The sequence below is a fragment of the Canis lupus genome, chromosome 4 (genome assembly GCF_003254725.2).
Source record: "Canis lupus dingo isolate Sandy chromosome 4, ASM325472v2, whole genome shotgun sequence".
Lineage (NCBI taxonomy): Eukaryota > Metazoa > Chordata > Mammalia > Carnivora > Canidae > Canis > Canis lupus.
Window position 1 is genome coordinate 19,788,692 of NC_064246.1, and position 14,903 is coordinate 19,803,594.

General features: G+C 38.5%; 1 protein-coding gene across 5 annotated transcripts in view; it reads left to right on the plus strand.

Moving 5' to 3' along the window:
• Positions 1-14,903, plus strand: part of MYPN (myopalladin) — a 110,074-nt gene that overhangs the window by 59,807 nt on the left and 35,364 nt on the right. For all 5 annotated transcript variants that reach the window (XM_025434502.3, XM_035715365.2, XM_035715364.2 and 2 more), the window contains 4 exons: positions 5,596-5,737; positions 7,596-7,619; positions 10,077-10,193; positions 10,799-11,171. In XM_025434502.3, coding sequence (XP_025290287.1) covers positions 5,596-5,737; positions 7,596-7,619; positions 10,077-10,193; positions 10,799-11,171 — 656 coding nt within the window. The remainder of the gene's footprint in view (positions 1-5,595; positions 5,738-7,595; positions 7,620-10,076; positions 10,194-10,798; positions 11,172-14,903) is intronic.

The following is a 14,903-nucleotide window of genomic DNA, read 5'->3' on the forward strand; positions in this document are numbered from 1 at the left end:
AATTGGCAGATTCATATTTGCTTTGACAAAGAAAAATGGGAAAATGAATTAATCATTAGTTACATCCTGGTAAACTAATTATAACTTGAAAATATCATAGGTCCAAATGCATTTAATATACCTAGCTTTGCCTACTCTACCTTAAACATGCTCGGAACACTTACATTAGCCTGCAAAATGGGCAAAATCACCTTATACAAAGCCTATGTTATAATAAAGTGTTGCATATCTCATATCATTTGTTGAATACTGTACTGAAAGTGAAAAACAGAAAAGTTGTATGGGTATAAAATGGTTGGCATGGTATATCGGTTGTATGCCTTTGTGACTGCGTGGCTGACTGGAAGCTGTGACTCACTGCTCCTGTCTATCATCACAAGAGGGGATCATACCACACATTGCTAGGCCAGTAAAAGATAAAAAACTCAAAATTTGAAATACAATTTCTACTGAATGGGTATCACTTTGGCACCATTGATAAAGTTGAAAAATCATAAGTTGAGCTATCCTAAGTCGGGAACCATCTGTGTATACTGTTTGTTAGATAAATCTCCAAAAACATTAGATCCATAGTAGGAAAATAGTCCTTAGTACAAAGACCCAAACTCTGAATAGGTTTTCTCAGCCCTCAGGATATGTGCTTTTGCCTCCGTAAATGGGATCAGAATCGTTCAGACACCCGGCACAAGGATAGGCTATGGCTCAGATTCCAGAGAGACTTATCAGCAACGGTGTGCTTGTGTTTGTTTCCACCAGTGAGGGCAGAACTGAGGTCATAGTTATTGCCAGTGTCAGAAAATTTCTGAGTCAGGGCTACTGATGTTGTTAATCACATGGCCTGAGCCATGATAACTGATCATATGCAAATGTTTGTTTGGATTGTTCCTGCTTTATTTATTTCTTTAGGGACTTCTGGCATTCCAACCCCTATGACTCATTTTCTATACTGCCCAACAAAGCATTTCTTTGCCAGTAATGGCAAGGAGCCATTTTTCTAAAGCAAAAATTAGAGAGCAGAGTCTTATTTAACTCCTTGTGTCTCCTTTGGTGATAAGGAAGTACTAGTATTATCTTCTTTTTAAAGAAAGTTAAAATGAAAAGGAGGGTTGACCAGCAAAACAATGATAGTTTAAGAACTACCGTATGCTAGTTCATTGCTCTACTCATAGATGATATCTATATTTTAAAATATTTTATGGAAATAGACTATCCTCCATCTTCTATACAGTATCAAAAGCACTTTCACTCTATTTATGGGGGAGAAAACAGCTCTCACACTTCTTGAGTGCGAAGGGAGGTAGATGATCAAATTAGGTTAGAATCTTCCTGCTATCGCTGCTCCCACTCCAACAGCAGCTGCCCTGGCCGGCTTTCAAGGCTGCAGCAGCTCTGGCTCCAGCTGCTTCAGCAGTAATTTGAAGAGTGCAAGGGGGCAGGGGAAGTGAGAATTTGAAGAGTACTTCATTATATAATAGCAGAAACAGGAAAACCCTGAAATAACTGGGCCAGTGGCCGGATCCAGATTTCTAAAGATTACGTGGGCCCCCTTTCCCAACCCAACAATTCCCAACCCAACAATTCCAGAAACTTTTCTGGGTTAACTGTTGCTCTGGGCACCTGAGGGTCCTCAGTCAAACAGTTCTTTATTCATAAAAACTTCTTTGATCCAACTGCAGCCTAAAGCACTATACACATTTACTTTCAGCCTATCTCTTTTAAGGTGCACAAATATTAACTGGATTTAAAAAGGAATGAATGGGGTGAACCTGGGTGGTTGAGTCAGTTAAGCCTCTGACTCTTGATTTTGGCTGTGAGATCAAGCTGGCTTCGGGCTCCTTGGGCTCATGCTGGGTGCAGAGCTACTTAAGATTTCCTCTCTCCCTCCTGCTTTGCCCTTACCCCCTCACCCCTCTCAAGAAAGAAAGAAAGAAAGAAAGAAAGAAAGAAAGAAAGAAAGAAGAAAGAAAAGTAAAATGACAGTATGAACCTTGTAGCTGACATCTTTTAACCAGTAAGGGAGTTTTCTCAGGGTAATCCCTATTTTATATTTGTGGGTATGAATCTACTAAATACAAACTCTGTCCTTTCAACTCATATTTAAAGTACCTGACATAGTGCTTGGCACAAAGCAGACACATAGTAATATTTATTCTGTCGTGAATAACTTCCATTTCTGCTAACTAAAGAATTTTTGCTTTCATTGCCTCGTGGCTTCAGAGTATCTTTAGGAGGCATAGAGGGGAAAAAAAGTCCCATATCAAATGGCTGTGGAAGAAATGCTTCTCGAGGCTCTGTGCTGTCAAGTCACCTACAAAGAATGTCTTCCCAGATGATCTGTATGGTGATGACACACAAGACAGATTTGCACTTTGGATACTGTTTACCTCAGGAGGTTGTAGACCTTTCATTATAGTTCCTTTAGTCCAAATCTGTAATTCCTAGTTAAGACTAACTAAATCTTTGCTAGTTGAGGAATGTGTTTCATTTATCTTACTCATCTTCGGTGAAGTCCAGATGATTATGATCAGATCTGCAGATATTGTGCTGTTCATAACAGCCTAAGACCTACTCCTGTGTTGAACGTGGCACCATCTGCACCGTGTTCAAATGGTCTGATTGATTTGGACCCTGGTGTGAGTCAGCTCCTTCTCGTGAGACTTTTATAGAAAAGCACAGTTTTCAGCAGTAACAACTATCATCATCCTTCAAAGTATGACTTTCAGTAACTTTTTCTAAGTGGCTTATAAAATGACCCTTGGCACCTCTCTTACTAAGTATTGATAACGTATCAACTGGAATGAGTTTCCATCTCATATCACAGACACTTAGCAGGCATATTATATACACTAAAGTATCTGAGGTATTTGGGCGGGACTCTCAAATAGAACACAGGTCTTGACCTTCAAAGTCAAATGAATAATTGCAAAATGAATAATGTTGGTCTCAACTGCGAGCAACATAGTCTCTCATGGATATCCTCTTGCAAGCAAGGCTTTAGGGTAACCTTTACGGATTGAGAACTAGCTGATGTATCTGAACTGAACTGCAAGCCATGTCAGAACATGTAGACTGACCTCATTCTTCTTACATTCACTTAAAAAATATGTCATATTTAATTTATTCAATCCCTTCTGCCCCCATCAACATTTTTTTTTCTTGGTCTATTTTTCTAATTTGTTTGCCTCAGGAATGAAACTCTATTTTGTATGAATCCCAGGGAAATGTCTGACTGCCATTAAAATTTTTACTAGCCCTTAAAGCTGCCGCTTTAGCACAGAATTCGCTTGGATGCCAGGAGCACCCAAGACTCCTTGACGTTCCCTGCTTACTAAGAACATTCTTTTCTTGTCACTAGAAGTTGTTGTTTGGGGTGGACAAAGAATAACAAGGTGGGATTTTTTTTTTAAGATTTTATTTATTTATTCATGAGAGAGAGAGAGAGAGAGAGAGACACAGGCAGAGGGAGAAGCAGGCTCCATGCAGGGAGCCTCACGTGGGACTCCATTCCAGGTCTCCAGGATCAGGCCCTGGGCCGAAGGTGGCGCCAAACCACTGAGCCACCCGGGCTGCCCTTGTGTGGGTTTTTTGTAATTGTTGTTATCAATAGTTCCTTATCAGTTCAGAGACCCCTCTGTGCAAATCTCATCTTGAATTACTTCAGCAAATTTGGGAGTGCAAAAAAAACAAAAAACAAAAAACAAACAAACAAAAAAAACACTAATGTTGAACTATAGTGCCCCCTGGCTTTCACAATATCAACTTACATACCTCTGAGGTAAAAGTCATCCACTATATATAGCTAAAGCTGTGTAGTCATCCCCACCCTTATATATTCCTTAGACAAATGTCATAAATATGATGAGGCCATGCCATGCACAAACTATCATAAATTGTTCTTAAAATAACTATAAATAATCACAGAATATTTATAACAGTGAATGACAAAAGCAAAAAAATAACTAAATGCCAGCTTTCCCCTTCTCTGATGAAGGAGCCAATATTTTCTTTATGCAGACCCCCAAATACTAATAGTAGAAAGCCTTGCAGCTAACAGACCTTGTGGAGGAAGTTAATCATAATCATTCCATGTTTATAATGTTTGCACCAACACTAAAAATAATAAGATGAAAAAAAACTAATAATATGCCCAAAGACATGCCAAAGAAGAATTTAATAATCAAATGAAGCACCAGGGGTACCTGGGCAGCTCAGTCAGTTAAGCATCAGACTCTTGGTTTCAGCTCAGGTCATGATCTCAGGGTCATGGGATTGAGCCCTGCCTCAGACTCAGCTCTTAGCTTGAAATCTGCTTGAGAGAGTCTCTCTCTCCCCTTTCCCTCCAACTGTGCACTCTTGTGCTCACTCTCTCTCTCTCAGTGCAAATAAAGTACCAACTACACAAAAGAATGTGTGACTTTAAGCTCACAAATCATGAGTGAAAGACTGGTTATGAATGGAAACTTTGAGTGCCATTCTTCAGGAGAGTCTATTATAGAATATATTCATATGCTACAGTTCAAAGTGGCTTTGTTGGGGTATCTGGGTGGTTCAGTTGGTTAAGCGTCTGACTCTTGATCTCATCTTAGATCCTGATCTCAGAGATGTGAGTTCAAGCCCCACATTGGGCTCTGTTCTGGGTGTAGAGCCTACTTCTGACAAACAAACAAAAAACCAAAGTGCTTTTGTAAACCTTTTTTCCATGGATGTATGGAAAAGCATTTAACAATGCTTTCATATTTTGCCATGACATAAGATTCCACTTGTGACTATGATTTTATAGAGATTGTCATTGTTTATATACCTCAACAGATCATTGAAGCAGCTATACTGTAAAGAACACATAAGGAAAACAAGATAACAAAAATCAATTTCCAGGACTACAGTATGTAAATAAGACAAACCCAGGAAAATAGAATCAGTTATTTGAGCCACAGAGATGTTATACCTCATGAACGGTGACATTCTTGTGTGGAAAGATACATTACCACCATGTTGACTACACCTAGTAGATACTCCTGCAGATTTCTTAAATTGTTATTATTTCTGGAAACCAAACTCCCCTTGGGCATTTAAGAACAGAAGTACTTAGGGACGCCTGGGTGGCTCAGCAATTGAGCGTCTGCCTTTGGCTCAGGGCGTGATCCTAGGTTCAGGGATTGAGTCCCACATCAGACTTCCTGTGAGGAGCCTGCTTCTCCCTCTGTCTATGTCTTTGCCTCTCTCACCGTGTCTCTCATGAATAGATACAATCTTAAAAAAAAAAAAAAAAAAGAGCAGAAGTACTTTATCAAAAGTTAGCATTTTTCCAAACCCTCAAAATGTGTCACCAAGTATTTAATAAAGTTGTCTGGCACTGCAACAGAGAGGAAAAGGAAGAGGATAAAGGATAGTGAGGGAAAAGCTTCATATGGGCTCAGATGATTCTATCTTCAAAAATAGACTTGATGAATATCCACAGAATTAAAACTGCTGGAGATGTAGATTTGGAGAAAATCCAGATACGAAGGTGATAGTATCTTTTTCTAAAATTTAGCACTGGGACTAGATTCCAAAAATGTATAGTTTTTAGCTCTAACAATATTCTTCTCATTACAGATGTTACAAAATTTATCAGCCTCTGAAGGTCAGCTGGTTGTCTTTGAATGCAGAGTAAAAGGAGCTCCATCTCCTAAAGTTGAGTGGTATAGAGAAGGGACCTTGATAGAAGATTCTCCAGATTTTAGAATTTTACAGAAAAGTAAGTTGATACCTTAAAATTATTTTCCTGATAGTTAATTTTTATAAATGTATTGTAGTCGTTCATTTCTATAACTTTTTAACAACTAATTTAAAATATAATTAAGAGAATAAAAGAAGAACTACTTGTAATCATAATCCTCCAAACTAGACCCTATTAATATTATGTCGTCTATTCTCCAAAAGTTTCTCCATGCATGTGTTTTACAAAAATAAAAATAAATCATACACTTTTTTGTAAATTGATTTCTTTCACTCAACATTTCATGAACACCTTTTCATGTTAATAAATATACTTTAAAAACAAATCGACACAATCAATTTTATATTTACTTAATCTGTTGTTGAATACTTAGACTGTTTGCAAATTCTTTTATTTTGTAAACTGCTTCAATGCATTTAAAAGAAAAATTATTTGTATCTATAGACTAGAGTACCTGATTGGCTTAGTCAGTAGAGTGCCTGATTGGCTTAGTCAGTAGAGTATGTGACTCTTGATCTCAAGGTTGTGGATTCAAGCCCCATGTTGAGTGTAGAGATTACTTAAAAATAAAATCTTAAAAAAATAGAATAAAGAGTACTAGAATTGCTACTATAAATCCACCCTGTTTTAGGCTTTCAATAGGTATTGCCAAATGCCAGCCCAAAGGATTGAGCTAAATTGAGGATAATCACATAATTGATCATCCAATCTGGGACACTTTCAGAGTGAAAGAGACTGCTATTAATAATTACAAAGAGATCCCAGGAATAAATCAGGTCTATCCCAAATGAATGTTCTAGCTTTATTCTACTACAACCAGCAATATATGCGAATGCCATTTGTCTCATACCTTCATTAACAATGGGTATTAAAGTTTTTTAATCTTCACTAATTTTATAGACCGCAAATGGGAACACTTGTTTCAATCTATACTTCACTAATTAGATGTGGGGTGGAGCTTTTTCTCATGTTTATTGGATCTTTGTATTTCTTTATTTTTAAATTACCTGATCATATCCTTTGCTCATTTTCATATTGAAGTTTTGTTCTTTTTTACTGTAAGAATTATTTATATATCCAAGTGGTCTCTTCTTTCTCTTATCATGTACTTCTTTCACCTTGACCCATTTTGGTTATAAAATACATTGTAATTTGTTTACTTTTTTGTTAATTTGTCTCTGCCTGTCACTGATATATGAGTCAAACTGCTCTCATATTTAACAACAGTAGCAGCAACAATAATATAATCTGAATGCCATTTAAACTGAGAAAAAAAAACTACCAGTTTGAAAGATTGTAACGAAGTCCAACTCTTATGAATGCCTGTAATTGAACACCTATATTCAGTACCGTGCTGGCACTTTCAGGATGCCAAAGAATTTTAAGATAAAGAACCTGCTCTCTTGTTCTCTGTCCTGAGGCTCTTAATATTGGAAACCTCAGAGCAGGAGATAATAGTGTACATTTTATTAGGATGTGAGAATCCAAAGCTGAAAATGAGCTCTTAATCTTCACAAACTTTGTTTCAGGTGAAGCTGAATGGGTACCAGTAAAAAAAAAAAAAAAAAAAAAAGGTTCCTGAATCCCTAACCCAGTAACTTTTCCTTACCTAAGTAAGGCTTTAAATGTCCCAAGTGGAAGTCAGGTATGTCCCAAGATGTGGCAACATTTGGTTAACAGCTCTCTTGCTACCCTTCTGTGACAACTGTCCTGTCCCTGTCGAGGTCATTGGTGCTTTACTTCCACACTTACAGAACTAATCTTATTAAATCACGCATGAGTATACAAGACATTGAAATTCTATAGGAAGCTTCTGATGAAAATATAACCTCTTGGTAAGATAAATGCTTGAAGCTTTCTTTTTTTTTTCTTTTAGAACCTCGATCCATGGCAGAACCAGGTAAAGATTATTTTAACTTTGTTGGCATGTGATCAGTGGTTGTATATAATATATATAAATCAGTGATTATATAGATAGTATATAAATAATAAAACATATTGAAGTTACACTGGTGTCAAGAAAAAGTGAAAAATAAGGTTTTAGAAACAAGATTCCAACCAACTCTAGCTATTATTGTAGGAGAAGGAAAGGAGGGGAGCACATGCAAATGTGAAATTTATATTTCATACTGAATATGAATGCAGTTAGTTCTCGGTTTGTAAGTGATGTTTCTTTGGAATATTTTCTCTCTCTTTTTGGCCCCTACACCTGACCTCCCAAAACTTGGCAGAGCAATTTCCATGACGCTAGATCAATTCTAATTCCCTAGCTTATGTATCTTAAGACATCAGATTTTGAACTTTGCAGAATCAATAAAACGTCCATGTTGTTATTAGATTTGGTTGGGAAGACACCAGATGACATGGGAGTGACAGTAGGTGAAGCTCTTACCTCTAGAAAATACAAGTTACTCAAAAGCCACAGCGTAAACATCTGAAAGCGTTCTCTGTGATCAACCTGGGAAATTAGATTGTATTTGTACCCCTGAGTAAGAATGATGGTTTGGGGTTTTATTATTATAATTCTTTCTTCTGAGAACTGAATGGAAAAGCATTCCAGAAATAGACATGGAACATCCATATCGCATAGCCCTACACTAGGGCCTTGAGGATACGTAGAAAAGAACAGAGCAGTCTTATTCTTGCATTGCTTATAGTGGAGTGGTGTTTTTCCCCTTTAAAATATTTCACATTTTGACACTTTTGTCCAGACCAGGCTTTTCAATAGGCAATTTCATACACAAAATCCTTTCAGAGTCACCCAAAAGGGGTCCCTTCCCAAAACAAGTGCTGCCTTTCCCAGCTCCATGATCTAAAATTTCTTAGCCAGGGAGTTCTTCCTCCATCTTGTATATGCAAATACTCTTTGGAGACAGAATACTTTATCTGGCAGGTACAATGTAGTGGGAATAAATTAATCAGATCATTTTCTAAAAGTGGCTGTTGAAAGCTGAGAGTAGAAATGTTTGGGAAGGGGAACAGAGAGAACAGAGAGAAGGAAGACCAATGGCTCAGAAAAAGTACAGAGAGGCACCAAAACCAAACTTTGCTTCTCCATCATTTAGGATACTTGGCAGCAAGTGAAGAAGACCTAACTAAAAGTGGCTTAAGCATTAGGGAAGTGTATTTTCTCACATAGCAAGATGTCCTGAGAACTGTCTTGAGATTAGATGATTTAGTATGTCTACGATCATTGGGAGGCAAGCCTTTTTTTCATTTCCCATTCCACTGTCTTCAGGCTTAGGCTTGTATTACCCATCTACCCAAGACAGTTGCCACAGTTCTGAGTCTTGCATGCAGACAGAACAGTGCAGAGGCAAAATTAGGGAACGAAACTCTTTTATTCTCTTCAAAGAGCAAGGAAAACTTTCTCATGATCTCCCCAAGAGACTTTCCCTCCTATTTCATTGACTGAAATTGTGTGGTGCATGCCATCACTTCACAAAAATAGAGCTTAGCATGACCAATCATGATTCACCACCTGAGACTGGGAGATGCCAAGTTGCTTTGAAGAATGTGATCCCCCCCAAGGAGGGTGGACAAAATGAGAATTCTATTAGGAAGGAGGAAGGAGGATGAAGAGCTATGGAGCAGGTACTCAACACCACCTGCCGTGGCTGCCTGTCCAGTCTTCCCAGAAGCTGGGCAACTAATTCAATTCAGTTATAATGAAAGCAGTGAGATACCAAGTCCCTCCTAATCCAACTATGCTTTTGTTAACTTTGTTTTTAGTGTCAGGTCCACTGAGTGATAATTGATAGTTTATTCTACTGTTCTATACTTCTCTTCCTTAGCTGTTAAGGAGTATCTAACTATAATAATTTTAGGGATTAATCATGTGGTTCAATCTGAGAATCAATATTTCTTGCCCAGTTTTAAATTGTGGCCTTCATTTAAAATTACCTCAGCGCAAAAGTTCCCCATGGACATAATGAGAGACCTAGACTTAAAAATATTTTATTAATCCTTTTATTTTGCACAAATCTCCTTTTGCTTAAACTCCTAACTTGTTTTTGTGAATTGTAAGTTTACTGTTTCTCAGTTCTATTTTTGTCATCTGGATTGCTGACATAAAAACAAAATAATCTGGGAATTCACAATATATTAAGATATAATATTATTGTAAAATCCTCTTGTCAATAGTCAATGTGGAGTTTTCTGTTCTACATTCTTTGATTCATTTAGCCTATTCATCAGTCAATCCAATCAGATAATTGTTTGGACTAAGTATTTTCAATCAACTAATAGAATCAACTTCTTATATTGACTTTTGTAGAATCATCGTCTGATATCAGTAAATTTTTTAATTTCATTTCCCAATTTAAGTCAGTAACCATTCTGTTATACTGATATTTAGAGGAGATTTGTACTTTGGTCATTGCTGAGGTGTTTGCAGAAGATTCTGGGTGCTTCACATGTACTGCAAGCAACAAATACGGCACAGTATCAAGCATTGCCCAGCTTGATGTAAGAGGTAAGGGTTCGGGGCAGCCCGGGTGGCTCAGCGGTTTGGCACCACCTTCAGCCCAGGATGTGATCCTGGAGACTCGGGATCGAGTCCCGCATTAGGCTCCCTGCGTGGAGCCTGCTTCTCCCTCTGCCTGTGTCTCTGACTCTCTCTCTGTGTCTTTCATGAATAAATAAATAAAATCTTTAAAAAAAAAAGAGGTAAGGGTGCCTGAAAGCCCAGAACAGTTTAGACTAGGGAACAATATCCAATTTTCAATTTCTTATTATGTTTATGACCACCACCATCACCCATTATCCTGCTGTTATCTATTATATTCCCTAAGAAAACATATCCTTGGTCTTTTATAAATTTCTCATATTCTTTCCAAAATGGTACTTAGATTTTTAGTTTAGTGGGGGTTTTTTTGTTTTGTTTTTTGGTTTTTTGGTTGTTTTTTTTTTTATCCTCATCATTCTTTAATGCCCCAGATTATGGTTACAGTTTTTGACAAATATTCTCCCATCAGCATACTCATCTGATTTGGATACATGCCCCAGCTCACAGTTATAATCTTCTCTGGATCTTCTTGAATAAGGCTAACAGCTCAGGTCCTATTGTTGTCCTTTCAGGAAATGAAGACCTCAGAAATAATGGGTCTCTTCACTCAGCCAATTCCACCACCAACCTGGCTGTTATTGAGCAACAACCATCCCCACCCAACCCAGAGCCTCCTTCTGTGGAACAACCACCTAAACCCAAACTCGAAGGAGTTCTGGTGAACCACAATGAGCCCCGGTCCAGTTCAAGGATTGGGCTCCGTGTGCACTTCAACCTGCCTGAAGATGACAAAGGAAGTGAAGCTTCTTCTGAGGGTGGCATGGTGACCACCAGCCAGACCAGGCCTGATTCTTTCCCGGAGAGATTCAATGGACAGGCAGCAAAAATCCCTGAGCCTTCGTCACCTGTCAAAGAACCCCCTCCAGTTCTGGCCAAACCCAAACTGTAAGTAAAAATTAGAATGGATGACCAAGGGTACCCGTGAGCTTCACTGAATCTGCCCTTAAAAGTAATGTGCCTGAATGGGACACCTGGGTGGTTCAGTTGGTTAAGCATCCAGGTCTTGATCTCAGGGTTGTGGGTTCAAGCCCTGCATCAGCCTCCATGCAGGGCATGAAGCCTATTTTAAAAAGGGGGGGAGCTAAAAAAGTGAATTACAGAATGAGAAAATACAATTTAAATGCTTTGCAAACCATAAATCCTTACATCGATGCTAATATACTATCACTACCATCCTTACTGTTAAATATTCTACCTCTGAATATTTATATCAGCTGCCCTAAACTAGCTGATAAAGATGTTTGTCTAACATTAGAGGCTCCAGCTGAAGCACTTCTACACTCTTCTTATAAAACCCTTTCTTGCATCTAATAATCCATATAGTCTGTAATTTTATTTTTATGCTTCTAATTTGTGCTTTAAGTGAAGCTTTTGTAGTCATGGTGGAAGAGATATTTAGTACTTTTTCGACTATTTTTTGCTATTGCTAGATAGACTATAGTAGCCACAGTAGGTTTTGTATAATATAATGGGGATGAAAGAATGGGGAGTCAAAATTTTCAGACTCACTTTGGGGCCTGATGTGGTGTCACCCTAACCCGCTAGAGAGCCTCCATTAGATGCAATGTTTAATGTTCATCCCTAATAATGCAAACACAGAACATGATACTACTACTGTTCTGTTTGATCCGCACGTCAAAATTATGAAAAATTATATTTATAATCACATAAACCTTTAAATGTCAACATTAAAATCTATAGTAACAGTACTCCCATCATGTGTTTCTCAGTGCAGAACACAAGATGTTCATTGGAAGCAAGTCATGTCGTTTAGTTTTATATTCTTCTCACTACCACATAAGACAAAATCCTGGGCACATAATTAAAAACATGCCTCTTGGAAAACCACGTCCAAAAATGTCTCTGTCCCCTGAAAGTTCTGCTGGTCTTACTTTAGTAGAAATCTACTAAAGTAAAAAGAGGGAAGAAATTATTGTAGGGAAATAGGCAGGAATGTGGACCAAAAGGCAGCCATGCCCTGCCTAGAGAAGGATAACCCAAGCCTGTCCACCACTCAATTCTCTGCCTTGAGCACCTCCTTCTTCTTTGCATATCCTCTCGGCTCCTCCCCCTTAGAAGACTCATCAGTTCACACCTGGTCCATCATGGCCTGTCCCATTCTATGATTTGTGTCAAGTTCTACTGCTAATTAAATCATTCATAGGAGCTCAATTCCAAATACCAGTTGGGCAGCCTGGGCAGGTACAGAGGATTTATGTGTGGAGGAAAGAAGAGTCAAATGGACTAAATCAGAACTGTGAAGGGCCATGGGGTGAGGGGTGGGAGCATTTATCAGAAAAGGGAGTTTTGAGAACAGGAAATCCAAAACCATTTCTTCAGGAACTGCCTTCTTTCTTTGTAGGGCCTCCTATTACCCAGGGACTATTAGGAATGTCAGTTAGGATTAGGTTTAGCTTCATGTTGCAGAAAACCCAGACAAATGGTGGGTTAAACACATGAGGGTTTTCCTCTTAAATAAAGGAATTAGGGGGATCCCTGGGTGGCTCAGCGGTTTAGCGCCTGCCTTCAACCCAGGGCCTGATCCTGGAGACCCAGGATCGAATCCCATATCAGGCTCCCTGCATGGAGCCTGCTTCTCTCTGCCTGTGTCTCTGCCTCTCTCTCTCTCTCTCTCTCTCTCTGTGTGTGTTTGTCTCATGAATAAATAAATAAAATATTTAAAAATAAATAAATAAATAAATAAAAAATAAATAAATAAATAAATAAAAATAGAGGAATTAGGCAGTCTGGGGCTGTTATAGTGGCTCCACAGGACTAACAACCTTGTCTCCTGTCTTTCTGCTCTGCCACCTTCAGTATTGGCTTCTTCTCCAGGTCCCCTCGTGGTCAGCATGGCTGATAGTGGTCAGGATGGCTGATAGTGGTCTGATGTCAGACTCCTTTTAGGGAGTCTTCTTAGGTCTTACCCAAAAATCTTGTGCTTGTGACTCAACTTAGTCACATGGTATACTAACTGCAAAGGAGACGAGGAAGTGTAGTCTTTGGCTGCATATGTTGCCTCCATGAATAAAATCAAGTCTTTTACAAATGGAAGAATTAAGCAGTCAGCCAACAGTAACTGCCACATTAGACTTTCAATGAATATAATAATTCTTGCTACTAAATTATGTAGTGACACCCTCTACAAATCCCAGTCCTCTGCACTATATAATTCTTTAATCTTTTTTTGCCTTCCTAAAGTTTTCTCTTAATTGTGTGTATATAGGTTTGTATTAGTAGAGGAATAAATATATTTGTACATGTGCACACATACACTCACGAGTCCTTTGGGGACCCATCTACAGCATTTTCTTACTAGTTTTGACCTCACTGGTTTTAATCTTTTAGGTTTTGCATTAAAATGTATTGACTCTAGGAATAATCTTGAGGATACGATTTTCTGCTTGTTCCTTCAATTTGCCATTTATACAGAAAATAGACATAGTTCTTACAGATCCTAAAACTGCAAGAGAAAGAGAAACTGTCATTTTTAAACATTGTATCATCCAAGCCTAGATAATTCAGACTTTGAGATTTTCAACTTGAATTCAAGCTGTCTAGAGCAGTGATTCTTCATCCTAGCTACATTCTCTAATAAAATGTAGAGCTTTTAAAAAAATATTTATGCCTTCCATCCCAACTAAATCAGAATCCTTCCACAGATTATTTTAATATTCAGCCATTTTGGAAACTACTGGTCTAAAGTTGGAAAGTCTGGGATACAACCCTTTATCATTCCACCCCACCCCATACAAACACCCCTCCACACCCAACAGAAAACAATAACTAACATTTAAAGTGAGGAAAATGTCAGACAAAAATCAGAATGTACTGGGAAAGCCTATGTTTTGGGGACAAGTGTTTCTTTAGAGTAGTGGTTCTCAGTCCCAGATGCCTGAGAAAACCACCTAGAGCCTTGCTATTCATAGCATGGGCATCCCCTGGGAGCTTGATAGAAATGCAGACTCATGTCCCACTCCAGACTTGAATCAGAAATAGGGGTGGGGCTGGGTGAACAAAATCTGCATTTCAACAGCCCTGCAGAGGCTTCTGAGGCTCACTAAAGTTTAAGAACCACTGACCTACTTTTTAAAAGATAGTAATAACTAAGCCTGGATGTTTTCCCGGGCCAACTGACTCTCTGAGCAAACAAACCTCAATTATTGAGGTTTGTTTGTCTTTTACGCTCTGTGGGTGATTCTAGTGTGTAGCCAGCATGGTAGCCACTGTTAAAACCACAGCTAAAAGCCAAGTGCAGAGACATGTTTACTCAGAATTAGTTATCCTAATCAGTGATGTGCTGGCAGATGTTTTAACAACGGGTGGAGACGGGGAAGCCCATAGCATTTGCCAATTTTCTCCCACCGTGTTCTATTTCAAGCTGTTAAAGAAAGGTCATTAACTGGGAATTGGAATGAGATGTGCACAGTCGGCTCTCTAGAGCAGTCCAGAACGGGCTCCAGCACACACTGCCCCAAATTTTTGTTGCCAAAATTGCTTTCAAAAATACTTGATACTTGATCCCAAGTTTGTTTTGTTGTTTGATCATTAAGCCTGTTTTATTTCAACAGTTCAAAATCCCTAAGAAATTACTTTGTATCTCAGAAACCACAAGAG